Here is a 20,886-nt window from a genome sequence, read left to right as displayed (position 1 = left end):
GCACTTCTCTTTGATCCTAAACACTCTGCTTTATCTCCTCTAGAGCGATGCTCCAGTGCACCGGGAAGAAATCAAGATGTCATCTTAAATTGACTAAAGGGGAAAAGTCGGCCTGAATTTTTCTTTTTTGTTCTTTATATCTTTGCGCCTCACCACTGGCCTGCTCCGTTTCACCAGGGCATCTTTGATCCTGTATGTCCCTCCGTGGCTGCTTGCTTTCATAGGAAATGTGTTTTGGACCAAAAAGGCCCTGCTCTTTCTCAAACATTGTTTTGGAGTAAGACTGGCTTTATTAGGATTTAACTTATATGATGAAATTGGACTGAAATATGTAGAAATATATGATAATTAATGCATGAGTTAAAAGCCTTTGTCTCTTTTCTTCCTCAGACTAACTTTGCCAGAGGAGCCTCCCAGTGCACCCCCGCAGACTGTCATGGCGAGTGGCCGCACCAATCAGTCCATCCTGATCCAGTGGCAGCCTCCCCCAGAGACGCACCAGAACGGGCCTCTGCAGGGCTACATCATCAGGTACACATCACAGCTCGTGGCTGCACCCGCCTGTCAGATCCCATTCAAATGTGATAATAACTGTTATGCCAGTCCTCGTGCGCCTTTCACTTCATTTTCAACACAATGCAATAATTGGTGACAATTAAATACCTATTCTCTCTGCTCATCCCTTGTCACTGTGCTTTCAGAGCAGTTTTGTATTCTAAATGTTTTAATGAATTTTATTCATTATCATTTTATAGAATGAATTATTACAAGTTAATTATTTCCCTATGATTTAATCAATGTGTTAAATTGCTTTGTTTGTTTTTGTCTTGTGATAGGTATTGTCTGTCTGGACTTCCAGTGGATTGTCAAATGAAAAACATCACTAACCCAGATCAGAGCAGCCTGCTGCTGGAGGATCTGATCATTTGGACCAACTATGAGATCGAGGTGGCAGCGTATAACGGCGCGGGCATCGGGACGTACAGCCACAAGGTCACAGAATGGACTCTACAGGGAGGTAAGGGCAATGATCGTACTTACATTTGAGCGTGGCATACGAGAGGCTTTGAGATGGCACATGTGTCCATATGTCTGCCACTTGGGCTTATTGTTGTCATTTGGTGAGATAGAAATGCAACTGGTCAATGTAAATCATGTCCAGTCGAACACCAGCGATGCTGTTGGCCTGATGTGATTGTGTTAGATGAATATACAGTGCTGTCTGGTGATTGCTGATTGATGTGGACCTGGTTTGTTCTAGTTAAGTCACTTTTTTTCCTTTTAATGCTCTTGTCTATCTATATAATTTGATCTAATACAAATTTCGATCAAGTAAAACACCATCGACCAACTAATTAAATTAAATTTATTAACAGCAGTTGCCTCGAAGACGACAGTGAAAAACAGATTTAACAAATGTTTACAGGAAATTAGACAATCTCCTAACATCAACATCATCTGTCCTTAGACCTCCTTCTTGGCAAGGAAAAACAACAAAACCCTTTGTAAGAAAGTAGACACAATGCTACAAAAAAACTACAGTCCGGCAGCTTTACTAACGTTAACCAAAAGTCTATTATAATGTAAAAAGTTAGGTATAACTTAATACAAGATATGTTAATAAAAAGGGCAAAAATAACATCTTTATGTGGTGGCAGCTGATATCCACAACGCGGATGTTTCCAGTCCAAAATCACATTTGTCACTTAAAATTATGCAAAACTTTTCAATATAATTTTAAGTTTCAAAAACATATTTCTAATTAAATGATAAGAGTCGTCGTTGAGCTCCAAACTCATTAATTTTCCATTTTTCCAATGATACTTTGCTCATTAAATAGTACATTACAACAGTAACAGAGACAACACAAAGAGCATTTACCCTGGAATCAAGGTACAATATTCGGTGAAAGTTTTAACACGTGATCAGAGTGTTATTCGGACTTGTGTGTTCTCTGTTGAAACTTGATTATATTTGTATATTGTACTGTGAGTATGTTACACTGCTGCTGCATTTAAACATTGAGCAAGTATTTATTATTACATTTTCTCTTGAGATCCGACCAGTGGCTACAAGAAGAAAGTGATAGACTGTTTACAAAGGCTGGAAAAAGAGGAAGTGATAGACCGGCCTCTGTATTACAGACTGTATCCTGGTGAAGCCATGCCTTGCATTTATGGCCTTCCAAAAATACACAAAAAGGAGGTTCCACTCAGACCCATAGTGTGCAGCACAGATTCCATCACTTACAGTGTGGCCAAGCATTTAACAACTATATTGGCTCCGCTTGTGGGGAATTCGGTACATCATGTGGAAAACACGCACAACTTTGTGGATAAAGTGAAACATCTCCAACTGGACCCAGATGACCTCATGGTTTCATATGATGTTGTGTCCCTGTTCACCTGCATCCCAACCTCGGATGCAGTAGCAGCGGTGAGGATCAGACTGCAGGAAGACACCACCCTACAGGAAAGGACCAAACTGACACCTGAACACATGTAAACTGTTGGACATCTGTCTGAACACCACTTACTTTCAATTCCGGGGACAATTTTACAGACAGATTCATGGCTGTGCCATGGGCTCGCCCGTCTCTCCCATAGTGGCCAACCTGTACATGGAGCACTTTGAGAAGAAGGCACTGTCCTCATTCTCAGGCATAGCTCCAAAACTGTGGCTCCGCTATGTCGATGATACTTTTGTAACAATTAAGAAACAAGAGCTGGAAACCTTCTCTGATCACATCAATGCTGTGGACCCACATATCAGGTTTACAAGAGAAGACTCTAAGGAGAATCGCTTGGCCTTTCTTGATTGTTCCACGATCAGAGGAGAGGACGGGAAACTCCAAATAGAAGTATATAGGAAACCTACACACACGGACCAGTATCTGCTCTTTGGTTCCAACCACCCACTACAGCACAAGCTGGGTCTGATCAGAACCTTGCAACACAGAGCTCAAGGTGTGCCCACCAGCTCAGAGGGCAAGAAGAAAGAGGAAAAACATGTCCGAAATGCCCTCTCAGCCTGTGGTTACCCCGCTTGGGCTCTCAACAGAGTGAAGAGAACCAAGAAGCAGGACAAAAGGGAAACTGAACAGAGAAGGAAGGGTGTTTCTATCCCTTATGTGTCTGGCCTGTCGGAAAAACTGCAGAGAATTTTTAGACAACACGAAGTCCCTGTTTATTTTAAACCAGGAAACACTTTAAGACAAAAACTGGTTCACCCTAAGGACAAGTTGCCGACTCAAAAACAGAGCAATGTAGTTTATTCGATCCAATGCAGTGAAGAAAGCTGTAAAGAACGTTACATAGGTGAGACAAAACAGCCTCTACACAAGAGGCTTTATCAGCACAGAAGAAATACAAGTTCAGGACCTCAGAGTGCCGTGCATCTCCATCTTGAAGCCTCTAATCACTCGTTTGAAGACGGTGAGGTGAAGGTTTTAAGCAGGGAGAAAAGATGGTTTGAAAGAGGAGTCAAGGAAGCTATTTTTGTTAAAAAAGAAAGACCTTCTTTAAACAGAAATGGAGGGCTAAGGTTTAATCTTCCTGTTATTTATAATGGGATTCTGAACCCCTGGAAAGGTAAAGGACATTCAGATGCTAATCAGGTACTCAGGGTGGTTGAGCCAGGGTCTCACAAAGACAAAGAGGATTCTTATAGCCCATTAAGATTCTGAATAGGCTAGCTCGGTAGATACAAGGGGGGAGTTTCTGTTGAAACAAACAACTCTTTCTACTTCAGGAAGGCTCCGCCCAATGGGCGGGTCTTACCACAGAACAGTATTAATATCGGAGTTCTCGATCTAAATTCTTTTATTGACAATGACTCTTGGATGAGAGTCGAAACGTCTATTTTTTCAAACTGAGTCCAGATGACTACAACTGAAGCTTTTTCTACTATGGAACACCCCTGGACGAATGAGGGATTACACCGACATACATTTTCTCTTAAAAATAATAATATGTCATCATCCATAATATGGATGATGATTATCGTGGAGGTAAAAAGGCTGAGGCGTGCGAGTTCTTTAGTGGCTGCTCCTGTTAAATGGATAAGGCTGTCTCTTCATTAAAAACAGTAGAGCAGATCGAGCTGTGCTTTTAAAGAATATTCAAAGAGAACGGAGGCTTGTGTAGACGGATTTAAGTGGCCGATGAGCGTCATTATCGCGTGCCTCTCCGCCTGTTTTCCGTTCTTACATCAGAATAGCATTCTCACTTCAAACACACTGCTGCAGGGTTTACCTGGAAGCTGCCTGAGGCGACCGCTCACACACCCCGTTTGATTGGCATGTTCTTGTTTCCCCAAATGAGACTAAATAGAAATGATTCAGCCCCCCCCTCTTGCTCTGAAGGCCCGTGCGGATCATTTCCTTCCACCTATCTTCATCTAATCCTCTGCTCCCTATCGTGCCCTCTCTCTCTCTTAGTGCCCACTGTACCACCAGGAAATGTACAAGCTGAGGCTGTCAACTCCACATCAGTGCGTTTTACCTGGAGCGCCCCAAGCCCTCAGTTTATCAATGGAATCAACCAAGGATACAAGGTGAGAAGCCCTTTTGTTCACCCCTGCTCTCTAGTGGTCAGACACAGGAAAACTCCCACCTGCCACCGTGGAACAGTAATTGCCCTCTTTCATGAATACTTGTGTATCCAGGGAGAAAAACATATCTATATACCGCATCGTATTATCATTTAAAGTCTCCTTCACCTTCACAACACAAAACTCTATTTTTCTTCGTAGCTCCAAGTGTTCAAAAGGCAAGGCAAGTTTATTTGTAGAGCACATTTCATACACAAGGCAATTCAAAGTGCTTCACACAGCAGGAAAAATGCATTAAAATCACAAAGAAATTACAGAAACAGAAATACAATAAAATTAACTAAATTAGAAATTATCAATCCAACTGATTGTGTAAACTAATAAAATCACAAACAAAAGAGAAAAGTGCAAAGAAAAAATCCTTTCAGTCATATGCACAGCTAAACAAAACTGTTTTTAGCTTAGATTTGAACATTGCCAGAGTGGAAGCCTGTCTCACATCTTCAGAAAGACTGTTCCAGATTTTAGCTGCATAAAACTGAAATGCAGATTCCCCATCTTTTGTCCTGACTCTGGCACCAGCAGGAGGCCGGTCCATGTTTAGTCCTGACTCTGGCACCAGTAGGAGGCCGGTCCATGTTTAGTCCTGACTCTGGCACCAGCAGGAGGCCGGTCCATGTTTAGTCCTGACTCTGGCACCAGCAGGAGGCCGGTCCATGTTTAGTCCTGACTCTGGCACCAGCAGGTGGCCGGTCCATGTTTAGTCCTGACTCTGGCACCAGCAGGCTGCCGGTCCCTGAGGTCCTCAGAGTCCGAGATGGTTCATATGGCACTAACACATCCAAGATGTACTTTGGTGCTAGGCCATGGAGAGACTTGTACACAAGCAGAGCTGCTTTAAAGTCTCTTCTCTGAGCCACAGGAGCCAGTGCAGAGACCTGAGAACAGGACTAATGTGATTGTACTTCCTGGTTCACACACAAAAGGCCCTGAGTATTGGCTCTTTAGACACAATCCATACAAATAGACTGTCCGTTTCAGTTATGGGGTTCTTGGATGTACAAGGCTATATTGAATCACTTTCAGGCTGTAGAGGATATGGCCAGGTGTGTGTGTGTGTGTGTGTGTGTGTGTGTGTGTGTGTGTGTGTGTGTGTGTGTGTGTGTGCGTGCGTGCGTGTGCGTGCGTGTGTGTGTTTTTTTAGTTTAAGCACACTCAGTTTGATGCGCCAACATGAAGAATACCCGTTGAGTTGATCTCTGCTGGAAACTGTTCTCTTCCAGTACCTGTTCTGATTGATGGAAAAAGTTTTAGAGTACAGAAATAATAATATATGTACTGTATGTTGTCGAGCCAAAACACAGCAATTTCCACATTCATGGAATAACTACTACTATTTGATAATTTATTAGAAATATGTCAGTCTGTTGTAGTTTAAAGTAACGATGTACCCTATACAACATTATATATTCAAAAATGTATAGAATTTGATCTTGACTTGACTTTTACAAATTAAATTGATAATATAACTTCAAAAAAATCCCTTTGAGAGTCTTCTTTTTTATTTTAGTTTGGGGTTTAACTCAGATTTTTTCACTTCAATTCATATGTCTACCATTAGCTACTGGCCTGGGAGCTCAGTCGCCCAAATGACGTTTCTGGGGTGATCGTGCGCCCCAACTTCCAGGACAGCGTGCACGTGGGCTACATCTCTGGCCTCAAAAAGTTCACCGACTATTACTCCTCGGTGCTCTGCTTCACCACGCCGGGGGACGGCCCACGTAGTGTACCACTGCGCGTCCGCACCCACGAGGACAGTAAGTCATAAAAAACCTGAAAGGGAAAAAAGGAGATTTGCACTATTTTATTGTTGTTTCTGTTTGCTACTGCCTGTTTTATTCGCTCTTTATAGTCCCTGGAGCTGTGGGACATCTTAGCTTTACCGACATCTTGGACACATCACTAAAAGTCAGCTGGAAAGAGCCACAAGAGAAAAATGGTGTCCTTACAGGTAAAAAGTTTGTGGTTGAACAGCTTGCTTTTATTTCAGCAACGCCGTGCCGGACTGTGCTAAAAAGAAAAAATCTCCATCCCAGGTTACCGGATCTCTTGGGAGGAGTTCAACCGCACCAACACCCGGGTGACCCATTATCTGCCGAATCTGACGCAGGAGTACAAGGTGACGGGACTGACTGCCCTCACCACATACACTATTCAAGTCGCAGCCATGACCTCCAAGGGACAGGGCCAGATCTCTGCTTCCACCATATCCTCGGGTGTGCCTCCAGGTCAGTGGTCAAAGAAGTTATAAGTAAGAATACATCAATCAATCGTACCTTTTCTTTTTTTTGTAACTGATTTCGGGGAGACCAGGCATGTCCAAACTAAGGCCCGGGGGCCAAATGCGGCCCTCCGGCTTCCTGCTAAGTTGGTCCAAACAACAAAAAGTACCCTGGGGTAGACAGTGCTGGTTTTAAGTTATAATAGAAAGAAAATAATACTTGTATTTGTCAAGCACTTTAAAATTTGTGGATATTTAAGACAAAATGTACGTTGTTGGAGTAAATAAAGGTTTGTGGACATAAGTTGCATTGGAAAATATAACGATGTTCTTTGTTTGCTATCAAATATTTGTATAGATCAATAGAATCATTGTGAATGTACCTAAAGTTACCACACTGGTCGTATCTCGCAACGGCGAAGAAATAAATCAAAGGTTTTCTGTTGTTGGTATTTTTTAAACCTTTCCAAAGAACCTCAAGATTGCAATCTGTTAAAATCTAATAAATAGTTATTTTGGTCGTGTGTACCCTTCTCATGCAGTACAAACTCTCTAGAATCCAAACATGCCACAACGAATCGGTTTTACTGCTGTCCCATTATCGATCTTTCCTGAAAATGTCATAACAAGAAGAAGCATTCGTTTGTTTGTTTTTTCATTTCGCTAAGACTTACCTTTTTTGCATATACTTTCTTTTCAGAGCTACCTGGTCCTCCCACCAACGTTGCCGTATCCAACATCGGGCCCCGCTCTGTCACACTGCAGTTCAAACCAGGTTACGACGGAAAAACATCCATCTCCCGTTGGCAGGTTGAAGCCCAGGTAATGCTTCATATCTTTTAATGTAATGAGTCTGGCTTTCCTCCGCTTCAGTGTTTGCCGTGAGGTTTTTTTGTTTTGTTTTGTTTACCCTTTTAGTTTAACAGCTCTCATTGCCTCTTTACACTGCTTCTTTTTCAGATTGGAATAATAGGCGAGAATGAGGAGTGGTTGGTGGTACATGAACTGACTAATGAACCCGACGCCAGATCCCTCAGCGTACAAGAGCTGAATCCGTACACTTTCTACAGGTAAAACATTACATTAACGAGCGCGTGCTATGGAACACTTTCTGACACCGCCCGTGTACGATGTTCTCATCAGATTTAGAATGTGTCAGGTGAACATAGTGGGCTCGAGTCCGTCCAGTCAGCCGTCCAGGAAGATCCAGACGCTGCAGGCTCCACCGGACATGGCTCCGGCCAACGTGACGCTGCGTACGGCCAGTGAAACCAGTCTGTGGCTTCGCTGGGTGGTGAGTGATTACCTTTACTTGCATTCAATGTCTATTATTGAGTGTTTGGGACATTTTTTTGAATTGTATGTGAAGTGATTTGGCCACAGACTAATGAAAGATTCGATTGAACGATTAAAGTGAGATTGTTCTTCATATATTTCAAACCAGAACAAAAAGCAAATGAGCAATAAGGTGATAAACGTTTGGGTAACACTTTTGAATAAGGCATAGATACAAAGCATTTATGAATGTTTAGTAATAATAAATAACTAATCGATTAACATTAACTATCTATAACACTAACCCTAACCTTAACCCTAATCCTAACCCTAGTTAATGATTTTTAAATTATTCTTTTGTTTGTCATTGATTCATAAATATTTGAAAATGCTTTGTATCTATACCTTATTCTAAAGTGATACCACGGGTTTGTGTTGTCTGATTCTACGTTCACGCTGCTGTAGCTAGCTCAGAACGCTCAGGTCATGGCCGTGTACCAGGATGGCAGCTAATATTCAGCCGCTGGTTATAATGTTATGCTTGACTGATTGCTGATTGTTTGACTCTAAATGAGGATGGCTGCTTGCCTCTCTCCTGCACCTCCGAGAACATGTGCTGGTCTTGTACAGGTGGCACTTGTGGTGTTTTGGAAAGCAGCTCGTGCCCTGTTATTGCTGCTCTCTGCATCAGGAGTTGGCTGGCGTAGTTTGTGCTACATCTGTCCATTACCTGCTCTGTGCCAGCTCCTGACCAGTGCCAAATAGGAGGAGTGAGACACTGAGGCTCTGAGCGCTGGGGCGACTAGTGCAGCATATAAATAAGAGTGAAAGGCTTGTGATGAGGCAGTGCAAATGAATCACATAGTGGGATTGTAGCATGTTTAAAAAGCAGCTACATGCAGCAAGCTTTGTCCTTGAACTTTGGTCTGAACCGAAGGGTATGCAAAATGTATTTTATTCCACTACCTTGGTTTGAATATAAGTATGTTGTAACCATTACTGGATAGGAAATGTCATTATCCCAATTTTTAAACGTGTTGCAATAGTTTGAGCTGGTATTTTACTTGCAATACCTATGGCATTGTTGGCATAAATACAGTCATTGCCATTTCTTGCCTGGATACAATGGATGACAAGAAATAAATACAGTCCTTTCTCACACTCGTCGAGCGAGGAAGAGATACTTATTTTCAATTGCCACTAGTTTAACAAATGATGACTGTTGGCTGTAACTTCTCGAACCCACTTCATGAATTATACTTAGAGTTAAGTTTTCATCAGACTAGGAGACACCGCGCAAAGTAAATACACACATAAAATATGCAAAGGAAAATTCCCTAAAAATAGCCAGCAAATTCTCATGAAAAGATAGCATGAAAAGATAGCATCAAACTGCTTTAACTTTAAGTTTTGTGTAATCACACGCTTTCATCAAACTTCATGTAGCCGCACTCTGTTCCCTTATATATTTCCAAGTTTTTTCTTTTACTTTTTCATCACTAAAACAAACTCCTGGACAAACGAAGGACTACACCAACTTGTTACTAATACAATTGTTTCTTGTAAAAGTTATTTTATGAGTGAAAACGTAGATTAACAGACACACATTTAGATAGTTATGTTTTTCGTGACTCCACTCTGTGCGGTGCTAAGTGCTGGCCTTTTCTCATATTGCTTGTCATTGCCGCTGACAACGCTTGTGAAGTGTTCTGAAATCTCTATAAAGTACTGCCTCTCATGGCTTATTGCTTTATTATGCACTTAGTCACGCTGTCATTTGTATTGATTTTGTCTCGTACTTGAGAACTCAAAGCAAAAAAACATCCTTTTAGCCTCTTCCAGAGTGGGAGTACAACGGTAATCCGGACGCGGTCGGGTACAGACTGCAGTACTCAAAGGCTGGGACCAAAGGAGGCGTCCTGTCCCACGTCATAATGGACCGGCTGGAGAGAGAGTTCACTATTGAAGACTTGGAGGAGTGGACAGAGTACGAAGTCAGAGTCCAGGCAACGAATGGCATCGGGTCAGGGCCGTGGAGCCAAGCTGTGCACGGGAGAACAAGGGAATCTGGTGAGCACAAAACATCAGCTTTTCCCATTAACGTACATGACATGGATACAGTGAACTTGATTAGAAGATGCATCTGATTGTAGTCACACACCACACAAGGGTAAGATTTGCTGTCATATTAATAACTGCAGTTGTAAATACGTCAATATACTTGTAGTAGTAATAGTAGCATAACTTCGCTATTGTTCATGATTTATCTAGTACTTGCTTCATTGCACATTTGTTCAGATGCTTTTGGTACATTTATGTGGTCCTCTGGTGCTCTGAATTCTGTGTTTATGTTCATGTGCTTTTGCATCAGAAAGTTGGGATTTTGAGGTTACTTACAGGAAATCACTAAGAATTGTTGTTATGAGCCTTTCTCGGAATCCCTTTTTACCCTTAAAAAAACGTTTTAATTTCCTTACATGACACGTGTTAATAAGGTTAATAGTTAGCTAATGATTTTCTCGTGCAAACTGTTGCGCTCCTGATAAGGGCACAGTAAATCCCAATAATGCTTAGTCCAAGATAAATCACTTGATTTTCTGCTGTGTCCACAAGGCAGTAAAAAGTGCAGAAGTTCCTTTCCCGAATTGTGCCATTGTTTATGTGAATTTTTCAACTTACATTTTCCCCCCTGAGGACCACATGAACGTGACCATTAACTGCATTCTGCTGCACTGCGCCTGTACATGTCTATTGACCGTAAAGTTGAATCTGATCTAATACAATAGTAGCTTGACAATATCACAAAACCCATCCATAAACATGGAGCACTCCTTAAATGAAATTTCCCCATGTGGGACAATAAAGGATTATCTTATCTTATCTTATCTTAAATGCATGCACGGGGAAAATGGGGCACGGAACACAATAACGCTGCAGTTGTAACAGGTCAAGTCAATTTAAATTCATTTCCGCAGTGCCCTCATCCGGCCCCACCAACGTGTCAGCCTTCGCCACCACCTCCAGCAGTATCCTGGTGCGCTGGGGCGAAGTACCTGAACCGGACCGCAATGGCCTGATTCTGGGCTACAAGGTCAGCAATCAACACGGATAACGTCACATGTTTCTGTTTCATAAAGCCTTATATAACTCACCGTGTGCTTTAGGTTGTGTATAAGGAGAAAGATTCAGATTTGGCCCCCAACTTTTGGACAGTGGAGGGCAACACCAGCCACACTGTCCAGTTGAGTGGTCTGGGAAAATATGTTCTATATGAAATACAAGTTGCTGCCTTCACACGTATTGGAGACGGAAGGAGCAGCCAGCCCCCGATTCTGGAGAGGACGCTGGACGATGGTAGGCAAAGAGATTCTGTGTAAAACAATACTTTGGGCTGACGATTTCAGTCATGGTTTTACTGTGAAACTCGGCATCTGCTTGTCTCCATAGAGATTATATTGCTTTGTGTTGAATGTTTCACATGTGATGTCACTAGGCCAAGTCGCAGGTCAGATCTGTGGAGAGGTGAACCCTTTTACAATAAAAAAAAGCACATCAAGGTACTTTTTTGGGGATAAAAAGATGTGAACAAATGCAAGATTAGTTTAACTGAGGAATATTCCAGATGAAACAATAACATGTCCGTGGAAACAAGCAGGTGACAGACCCTTCAGTTACATATGACACTTTTAATATAATATTTCAATGTGTTCAATGATTAATTTTATCTGGCCAGTTGGTTATAATTGCATACAGAACATTGAAAGTGATGAAAAATATACAACAGGCCTTTAATTATATATATATATTTTTCAATACCACAGTACCTGGTCCTCCCGTGGGTATTTTATTCCCAGAAGTCAGAACCACTTCAGTCAGACTAATCTGGCAGCCCCCTGCTCAGCCTAATGGCATTATTCTGGGTGAGTCTTTTCTTTACGTGCTTTCACTCTTCAGCCTAAACTCAACTAAAGCGGTTTCCTTTTTCCATCTCCGTGTGTGTTTACATTCGTATACATTTCTTTCACTTTTAGCCTATCAGATCACGTATCGGAGGAACTCTTCAAATAGCAACGCAGCCACTGTAGACGTGCTGAGCCCCAGTGCGCGACAGTACACGGCGTCTGGTCTTAAGCTCGAGACGGTCTATGTATTTCGACTGACTGCTCAAACACGCAAGGGCTGGGGCGAGGCAGCCGAGGCACTGGTCGTCACCACGGAGAAGAGAGGTAAACAGAAAATGCACATATATTCTCCAGGCGAAACACTAGATACATTGATATAACTTTGATTTATCTTGTCTTTCCTCCCTTAACACATATGCTTCTACCCAAGAATAAATGAATAAAAACATACACTTAAATGCAGTTATTTATTTATACTTTGACAGACTTGGGATATAACAATTTTAGACGGATATATACAATTTGACAGCTTTAAGAGTATATACTGTGTTGTCTTTTTTGGGACATTAAATTGACCATATCTGATCTTTAAACCATGTTTAAAGAGAGAAAGATCTAATAATAAAGGATTTATGTTATAAACTGATTCTTGTTCCCATACGAGAGTGTATACGGATTTTATTCCTCAAAAATACCCACCAATCACATTAAAATGGAAACTAAATTGAGATCAAAGCCAAAAATAACCCTCAGAACTAAACCAGGAGGAAAACTGCATTCCCAAAAATAATATTACATGTTATATGAACGCCTATAACATGTTAAATAGCGGAATCATTTCATATTCAACTTGTAACAAAGCTTGCATTGTTTATGTGGCAGAAGATCCCGTTTTTGTGGTGATTTGCATTGTTGGAATAAGTTCCTGTTCATCTCATGTGTGAAATGGGAGTCCATTTTTGAGTTCATAAGTAGGATTTACCATTTTGAGCAGCGTTCCAGGGCATTTTCCTGATATCGTTGGTGGAACAGGATTATACCATGTCTATATCAGGTCATGCGAACATTGTTGTAAATATGAACGAGTGTGTTTTGACTTTTAGCCCGACCTCAGCCCACCAGTCGCCCCGTCGTTCCTCAACAGAACGTCCAGTCCCGCAGGGTGCTGTTGTCATGGGAACCGGGCAGCGATGGCTTGTCCCCGGTCCGCTATTACACCGTCCAGTACAGGGAGCTGCCGGACAGTAACTGGACAGTGCACTCCGCCTCCGTCAGCCATGACACAAACTCCTACATCGTGGACAGGTATAGTTTGGCTTTGTATTCCAAACTGTGCGAGCTGAGTCCAGTCGACAATCGTCTTTGTTTTTTTGTTTTTCTGAAGGTTAAAGCCCTTCACGTCTTATCAGTTCCGTGTGAAAGCGACTAATGACATTGGCGACAGCGAATACAGCCAGCAAAGCGAGGCAATTACCACGCTACAAGATGGTAATGTGTACAATTCAATTTAAATGTCTGCTGATTATTACGTATGTTAATAGATTTCCTGTTATACGCAACGTTTTGAGGATTTTTTCACATTCAAAACTTCTTTTTTTTTAATTGTTAATCCTAATTTCTTATCATTCTGAAAATTCAATGTAAAAAAAGTGTCTACACATAGTATTTTTAGTTAATGGAAGCATTCAATCACTAAATTAATGTGAATTTAGTGATTGGATACAACATTTTGAGGATTTTTTCACATTCAAAACTTTTTTTTTTTAATTGTTAATCATAATTTCAATCACTAAATTAATGTGATTTTTTCTTTTATAGTTCCTGACAAAGCTCCAACCATTTTGGCCGTCACACCACACACCACAACTTCAGTGCTCGTTCGGTGGAAGGTAGGCGTGGCTTTTTAATCACATTGACGCAGATAAGTCAGTCGTTATCTTATAGCTGCTTTCCGGTTCCAGCCGCCCACAGAGGACCACATCAATGGCGTTCTCTTGGGATTCCGGGTTCGATACAGAGAGCTGCACTATGACCGGCTCCGGACCTTCACTGTCCGAACGGTCAACAATCCTGCCAACTGGGCCGATCTCGCTGGTATGATTTTATTAAGACGTGATATGTATATTTAAACATGTAACTTATACGCTATGTAACTTATATGCTATAAATGAACAATGATGTGAAGTTGAAATGAATAATATGTATAATTGTGTGATTCCTCCTCCCTGACATTAGTAATATTACAGCATTAGTCGTGTACAGTGCAGCACCGTTGTAGTTTATTTTACCCCTGTGCTCGTCCCCACTTTTAAAGGAAGCGAGCCACTTCTTCACGTTGATTATAAATATTAATTGACTTTGGATGACAATGGTAGAATGATAATCCCAAGCAGAAGCCTTCCTCGTATGTCTGTCTCTGCCTCTGAGAGTAAAGTTTAATATTTGTTTCATTCTGTCCATCTTCATATTCTGTGCTGTCTTCTCTTACTCCAGCTCCCTACAGCATCAAGAACCTCAGTGAGTCCTCGCTGACCCAGTACGAACTGGATAGTAAGTCTGTTACGTTTCTTTGCTTTGGTTCATATTTGAAAAACTCAACTGAAACAATCTAAAGTAACTGTGCAGCCTGTATTTGCCTGTGATACTACTTTTGTGTTAAGCTGCCATCATATTACTTTAGTCTTTTTAAACGTGGACAAATCTTTCATACCCCAACTTCAGCCTTGTTTTTGTAGCACTAAGCTTGCAGAATTCAACCCATCTTTCTTTTTCAAAATATGATGTTGTTCTTGCCACTGGCATCACTCTGACGATGCATCTCTCTGGAGGACTTTTGTGTAAGAAAGAAGGATTTTCTAACTATTGTCTTTGCTCTTTGCAGATTTGAGCAAACATAAGCGATACGAGATCCGACTTAGTGTGTACAACGCAGTGGGGGAGGGTCCCAGCAGTGTGCCCCAGGAAGTGTTTGTAGGGGAGGCTGGTATGTTTCATCTCTTCTGTCACTTCTCATAGATGTAACTCTACAACTTTATTTCCAAAATTGTAAAATGAGAACATGCGCTTTATTCACAATAGAAAAAAACAAAACAACACTTTTTTTTTCTTATGATAAATGGCACATTTTCTTGTGACCCTGAAGTTGCATTGCATTTATAACACACCTTTTGTACTAGAAATAACGGCGTTCGATGTGTTTGTGTGGCTGTTTAATTGAGGTTAAACAAACATGTTTTGCAGTTCCCACCGCTCCACCTCAAAACATTGTGGTCCAGTCTTCCACAGCAACTCAGCTGGACGTCACCTGGGACCCCCCACCTGTGCACGCTCAGAACGGAGACATACAGGGCTACAAGGTATCAATAATCGAACGGTGTATTACTCTGACTTACATCATGGCTTTCTTTATTTCCTATTTCCATTCAAGAAAAAAGGAAAAACAGCCATGAATTGTGTATGCTGACGTTTTTTTTACTCTGTTTTAGATCTATTTCTGGGAGTTTCAGCTGCAGAATGAGACGGAGCGTATGCGCACACTATTCCTGCCTGAGCTCGGGGTGAAGCTTAAAAACTTGACAGGCTACACCACCTACATGATCAGTGTGGCAGGCTTCAATGCTGCAGGGGATGGGCCGCGCTCCCTCCCCACCAGAGGGCGCACTCAGCAAGCAGGTAAAGAGGGAATCCAGATGTTAAAAGAAGAGCAGTGTTTGTAACAGGAAAGGCCATGTGGATTTGTCTATTTGTTTTATTTCCATGCACTTTCTCCCTCTCTCTCTTATGTGTTATTGATTGCCTTGGTTCTGAAAGAGTGTTTACTACAGTTGCATTTCGCTTCATAAGGTTTTCCCACAAAAGTGATGTCACACTTTCATATCCACTGCTCTGGCTGTATTAAGAATTAATTCAAGTTTGCTAAGTTACTCCTTTTGTAACTGTCTGGCTTTAGTGTCGCAGAAAGGTCTCTGGTGTCTTATACTGATTGCAGCAATATAGCGATGAATATAAAGTGTGGGGGCCCCCAGAAGATTATTTTGGGTCACAAATGCACAAAGATGTCTGTGTTTACCAGTTTGCAAGCTTTCCCCCTCTGCGGCTTCAGCACAAAAATTGGTTTACTGTACAAATGTCCGCCCCCTGAAGCCTGTGACACAGGCGAAAGGCTACAGAGTGCTGAGAACTTAAAAACAGAGGCAAGAATTTTGGCTCTCCACACTACAGGCGACTGGGAAGCGGGCCAACGCAAGCTTTTGTGAATTCTATGCAGAGCCGTTGCTAAATCCTGACACTTAGCTGGATCTGAGCTGGGTCAGCAGGGTAAATTCTCACAGCTCTGGTTCAAGGTCAGCAAAAAGAATCATTTTGCACAATGTAATATGTCTGCTAACTATCGGAGACAGTGGATTTAGCAGTGGATTTGAGAGCTGAGGATAGAGGCTGCTATGAAAGATGCTGTATGAACTTCATTGGAAGCGTAATACAAAAACGAAGCCATATTCTTTCGAGCTACAACGAATTCCAATATGTTAATGCTACGACAACTTTAATCAGCCAATTATTCGTCTGTTTGTCCAAAAAGAAAGTACATCCAAGCTTTGCAATCGTGTATCATCATTTCACCCAAAGTCTATCCTACCGCATTATTATTGTAAATCCTCAAGTTGCGCGTGTAGTGCTTTTTCATTTAACTTAAGATTTTTCGCTCACAAATGTATTTAAAGGTTCAAGTGTGTGCCTTAATTACAAAATAGATTCATTTTCTTCTGATGTGACAAATCCGTTCCTCTGTGGTGGCATATCCAGGTCACCACATGCAGCTTTTGTAAGTGTATATTTCAACCAAAGTTGTCTCTCTCTCTACTTTCTCCAACAGCGCCCAGCGCCCCGAGCTTCATTCATTTTAGCGAGTTGACCACCACTTCTGTCAACGTGTCGTGGGGTGAGCCGAGGCAGGCCAACGGCATCATCGAGAGCTACCGGCTGGTTTATGAGCCGTGCACTCCGGTCGATGGTGAGAAGGGGAACAAAATCTGCTCGGAGCTTAATTCTTTCCCCCCGTCATATCATTCCTCTGCTTCACTTTGCAGATTTAAAGCATTTAGCAAGCACACTAACCATATTATTTTTAACTCACGCTGCTTAAGCATATATTCTAATCTGTGACAGCTGAGGAGGGGTAGAACGCACACAGCAAATGAGGTACAGCTCTGTGCAAAACTGAGGTGTGTGGTGGGAACAAAAGTGCTGAAATGAACGTTTTCCAGGAAAGGTCGTAAGAAAACGTAAAAACCCTATTTCGATCCAATAGTATTTTAAGTAGCTCAGTTGTTTGAGATGTTCAGCCAAAAAACTGCGAGGTTTAATCTCCGCTATAGCCATGGCAAACTGTCGGTCTTTGTCTCTTTGAGCAAAATAGACAGATAGATATTCTTTTTCACAATGCCTATGTCTGACAAAATGCCGGGGTAAGATTTACTGCAGCCTCCTTCCTGGGAATAAAATGGCAGACTGAGGTGTAATTGGGAGCATAGGTAAAATTGTGAACCGGGCCGCCTGTGATCCCCTGGCAATTTATTAATGGAAGCAGAGCTATGTAAACTGAACAGCAAAGCCTGGCAACACTGAATGCTATTATAAAGTAACCCCTTGTGTCTGCCAGTGTCGATATCCTCAAGGCTGCAGAAGAGATAAGCTTTTCATTACTATATAAGAATATCTGTCCATCTTTGGCCTAGTTGTTTGTGGATTTGTGCTTGTTTGCATAATGCGCGGCTGCTTGTTGTGGCTTGTAGAAAGTAGCTACGAAGCCTTGTTTTTTGTACAGACTCCTCTCCTCGCACTCCAGGTGTCAGTAAGATTGTGACGGTCGACGTGAAGGCCAACGCTCTCCTGTGGATGAAGCTGAAAGACCTGGCCGATGGAGTCACCTACAATTTCCGCATCCGGGCCAAAACTCTCACGTACGGCCCTGAAGTGGTGGCCAATATCACCACTGGGCCCGGGGAAGGTAGGCCTTGGACAGGAAGGGGTTTTATTATTCACATGAAGAATGTTTTTGAATTTTGAAGTCGTTTGTCGTTGGCAGGAGCCCCGGGTCCTCCTGGAGAGCCCTTTATCGCTCGTCATGGCACCGCCCTCACTCTGCACTGGACCAGCGGAGAGCAGGGGCGGGCTCCCATCACACGATATGTCATTGAAGCGAGGCCCTCTGGTACAACACATGCTCAATACAAATGTTCAATACATATGTTAGGCAAAACATGACCACATGATATTCACTTTGTATCTATTGGGAAACGTTCAGAAACAGATTTGTCATTTTTAGCTAGTACAGGGATCTGTGCTATTGATGCAATTTTAAGTCATCCAGTCATTCAGTCGCCTCTGATTGGCTGTAAAATCACGTGGTTCGGAGCAAACTTCAGACTTTGGAGGAAGAATATTGACTTTTTGTGAGTGTTCTGATTAAAAGTCTGTATTGTTCATGTTCAAGAAATTGATATTGAAAACAACTGTATTTGTTTTTAATAAGACTAAATAAATTTGATCTAAAACTTGTAATTGATCAATATCATTAACTCTTTTGTCCTATTGCCGAGTCATTTATATTAGGCAAATCCATATATTATCATTGTTATATGCTGTGGTCAGGTACTCGCCCACTCTTTAATGTTTTGCCAACTTAAATCTAACTTTCTCTTTCTCTTTAGATGAAGGTTTATGGGATATTCTCATCAAAGACATTCCAAAAGAAGCTACATCCTACACATTTAACCTGGAGATGTTAAAAGAAGGCGTCACTTATGATTTTCGAGTAATTGCGGTTAATGACTACGGCTATGGCTCCCCCAGTGCCCCTTCCCCCTCCATCTCAGGTTGGTTATCATCGCACTCATTTAGCAAACAAATGAAGCAAATTTACATATATTAGTTACATTATTCATGTTTTTACAGCTCAGAAAGTGTCCCCGTTCTACGAGGAGTGGTGGTTCCTGGTTGTGATCGCACTAGTTGGCCTCATCTTCATCTTGTTGCTAGTTTTTATACTCATCATTCGCGGCCAGAGCAAGAAATACACCAAGAAGAATGATTCAGGTAGGAATAATTGCAGTTCTAACATCTCTCTTGCCTTATCTGACTCGTGAGCTTTTTACCGGGATTTGTCTTCCTATCATGCTGAGAAATTAGGTGTAATGATCGTGTCCAGCAGAGTGAATTTTGGAAATACACCACCCTAGTGACTGATACAATTAGACAAATCCCTTACAACCTTTTACATTGTCTGGCTGACAGTGAAATGGTGAAACTAAAGGTTAGCACAGATTTAGACAGATGAATAAACATAATTGGTCATGTTGAACTGCAGCAAAGATCGATACAGGAATAAATGGCTTGGCAGTGGTTAAATGCTGAGGTCATTAGTCGGATGGAAAGTAATTATATAACAGCACTGCCATTGGCTCGCACCAGCTGCATTAAAAAAACATTTCAAAGATTGTGGTATTTTTCTTATCGATACTGTGGCTTGAAATGTGCGCCACGTTTTGTGCTTGTTAAGAAAAAGCCACATCAGTCTCATAGATGCTTGAATTTGTAATATTATACCTACTTGCTGGTGCAACCAGACGCACTTGTTAAATTGATGCTCCTCTTGGGTTTTGTGGATTTGAACAATACATTCAGAGTTCTAAAAACATTGTTGGCACACTTAATTGAGAAGGAGAGTCAGGTGAAGGATTGGGTCATTTGAAAACCTGCTTTAGAAAAGTAAGCTTGTCGGATTGTGCCACTGTTACCAAGGTTACGGGGTCAGAAAAGAGGGCTCTGATCAGACAAGGACTGTGATTGTGTGGAGCCTCAAAGAGGAGCTCTTTGCCTCTGCTTTTCAAACCAAACCAATGGATGTTTGTCTATAGATTTCAAAACCGTTTGAACAAAACCCCATTTCTAATGTTATTAATACATTATTTTGTAAGTATGTAATTAACTGCAAGTATGGTTCAAAAGTCTATATAAATTAAATGAAAATGGGCTACACACAATTGTCTAGGAATTAGGCTAAGCTGGGTGGGCCTAGTTAGTACTTGGTGAGACTGCAAGACAGTGGCACCTCCTGGATTGTGAAACATGCTGTGGCCAGAAGATCAATTCATTGCTGTCATTTGTGCACTTTTGGGGGTTTCTATTAAGTCAGGGTAAAGTTGGTAATTATAGTAAAGTTCTATTCTGACCGTAACATTTGTTTAGATTTGATGTGATGAACCAGTTCTATTTATTATATCTTGCCCCTTTTAGCGACTGCTTTGTTTTCACTGTGACATTCACAATATGCACAAGGGATGCATGGATATATGTTTGAAAAATGATTGGGTCTTTCATCTCATTATTATGTAAAAACAGCACTATCCACACCATTTGGTTCCTTATTTAACAAATACTGCTTCTACTACTGGGACCACCAGGTGCCGGAGTGGGGAAGTGGTTGCTCTAGTGCAGACATGGGCAAACTACGGCCCGCGGGCCACATACGGCCCACATACGGCCTTTATAATCCGGCCCGCCAAACATGGCAAGTAATATTTAAAAAAAAATTAAAAATTCCAAAACTTTTTTTTTTTCTTTTTTTTGCCCTTAGGCTTTATTAGACAGGAGATTACATAATGAAGGGGGCATGCAGTAAATGTCGGAGTCGGGATTCCAACTCACTGCGGCCGGCCGTTCATTTTATCTTTCGCCTGTAAAGCCCACATTTTCCCAAGAGATAGCGCACTTTGACCTTTTTGGCACCCTCTTCTTCTCTGTTAAGCATTGCAGTCTAACCATTTCATTCATTGACATTTATCAATGAACAGGATTCACTGATATAGGACCTTGTCC

General features: G+C 41.6%; 2 protein-coding genes across 3 annotated transcripts in view; both read left to right on the top strand.

Annotated features, from left to right (window-relative positions):
• Positions 1 to 20,886, top strand: part of cdc42ep4a (CDC42 effector protein (Rho GTPase binding) 4a) — a 226,327-nt gene that overhangs the window by 184,300 nt on the left and 21,141 nt on the right. The gene's annotated exons all lie outside the window — the stretch shown is intronic.
• sdk2a (sidekick cell adhesion molecule 2a) overlaps positions 1 to 20,886 on the top strand; it is a 145,333-nt gene that overhangs the window by 117,619 nt on the left and 6,828 nt on the right. The window contains exons 16-42 of one of the 2 annotated variants that reach the window (XM_072443242.1): positions 391 to 531; positions 837 to 1,018; positions 4,439 to 4,554; positions 6,173 to 6,368; positions 6,464 to 6,562; positions 6,648 to 6,839; positions 7,533 to 7,654; positions 7,793 to 7,902; positions 7,976 to 8,126; positions 9,940 to 10,177; positions 11,083 to 11,198; positions 11,272 to 11,461; positions 11,929 to 12,027; positions 12,139 to 12,333; positions 13,113 to 13,314; positions 13,394 to 13,497; positions 13,828 to 13,898; positions 13,971 to 14,103; positions 14,503 to 14,559; positions 14,891 to 14,992; positions 15,250 to 15,365; positions 15,495 to 15,681; positions 16,883 to 17,020; positions 17,855 to 18,016; positions 18,095 to 18,220; positions 18,720 to 18,884; positions 18,964 to 19,104. In XM_072443242.1, the coding sequence (XP_072299343.1) occupies positions 391 to 531; positions 837 to 1,018; positions 4,439 to 4,554; positions 6,173 to 6,368; positions 6,464 to 6,562; positions 6,648 to 6,839; positions 7,533 to 7,654; positions 7,793 to 7,902; positions 7,976 to 8,126; positions 9,940 to 10,177; positions 11,083 to 11,198; positions 11,272 to 11,461; positions 11,929 to 12,027; positions 12,139 to 12,333; positions 13,113 to 13,314; positions 13,394 to 13,497; positions 13,828 to 13,898; positions 13,971 to 14,103; positions 14,503 to 14,559; positions 14,891 to 14,992; positions 15,250 to 15,365; positions 15,495 to 15,681; positions 16,883 to 17,020; positions 17,855 to 18,016; positions 18,095 to 18,220; positions 18,720 to 18,884; positions 18,964 to 19,104 (3,851 nt within the window). Of the gene's footprint in view, positions 1 to 390; positions 532 to 836; positions 1,019 to 4,438; positions 4,555 to 6,172; positions 6,369 to 6,463; positions 6,563 to 6,647; positions 6,840 to 7,532; positions 7,655 to 7,792; positions 7,903 to 7,975; positions 8,127 to 9,939; positions 10,178 to 11,082; positions 11,199 to 11,271; positions 11,462 to 11,928; positions 12,028 to 12,138; positions 12,334 to 13,112; positions 13,315 to 13,393; positions 13,498 to 13,827; positions 13,899 to 13,970; positions 14,104 to 14,502; positions 14,560 to 14,890; positions 14,993 to 15,249; positions 15,366 to 15,494; positions 15,682 to 16,882; positions 17,021 to 17,833; positions 18,017 to 18,094; positions 18,221 to 18,719; positions 18,885 to 18,963; positions 19,105 to 20,886 lie in introns of both variants that reach the window. The other variant, XM_072443241.1, reaches the window with a different exon arrangement.

Source organism: Eucyclogobius newberryi, unplaced genomic scaffold (assembly GCF_026437365.1).
Source record: "Eucyclogobius newberryi isolate DKJ021-1_F unplaced genomic scaffold, fEucNew1.0.hap1 SCAF_13, whole genome shotgun sequence".
Lineage (NCBI taxonomy): Eukaryota > Metazoa > Chordata > Actinopteri > Gobiiformes > Gobiidae > Eucyclogobius > Eucyclogobius newberryi.
Note: the sequence above shows the minus strand (reverse complement) of the source record. Positions and strands in the feature narration are given on the sequence as shown.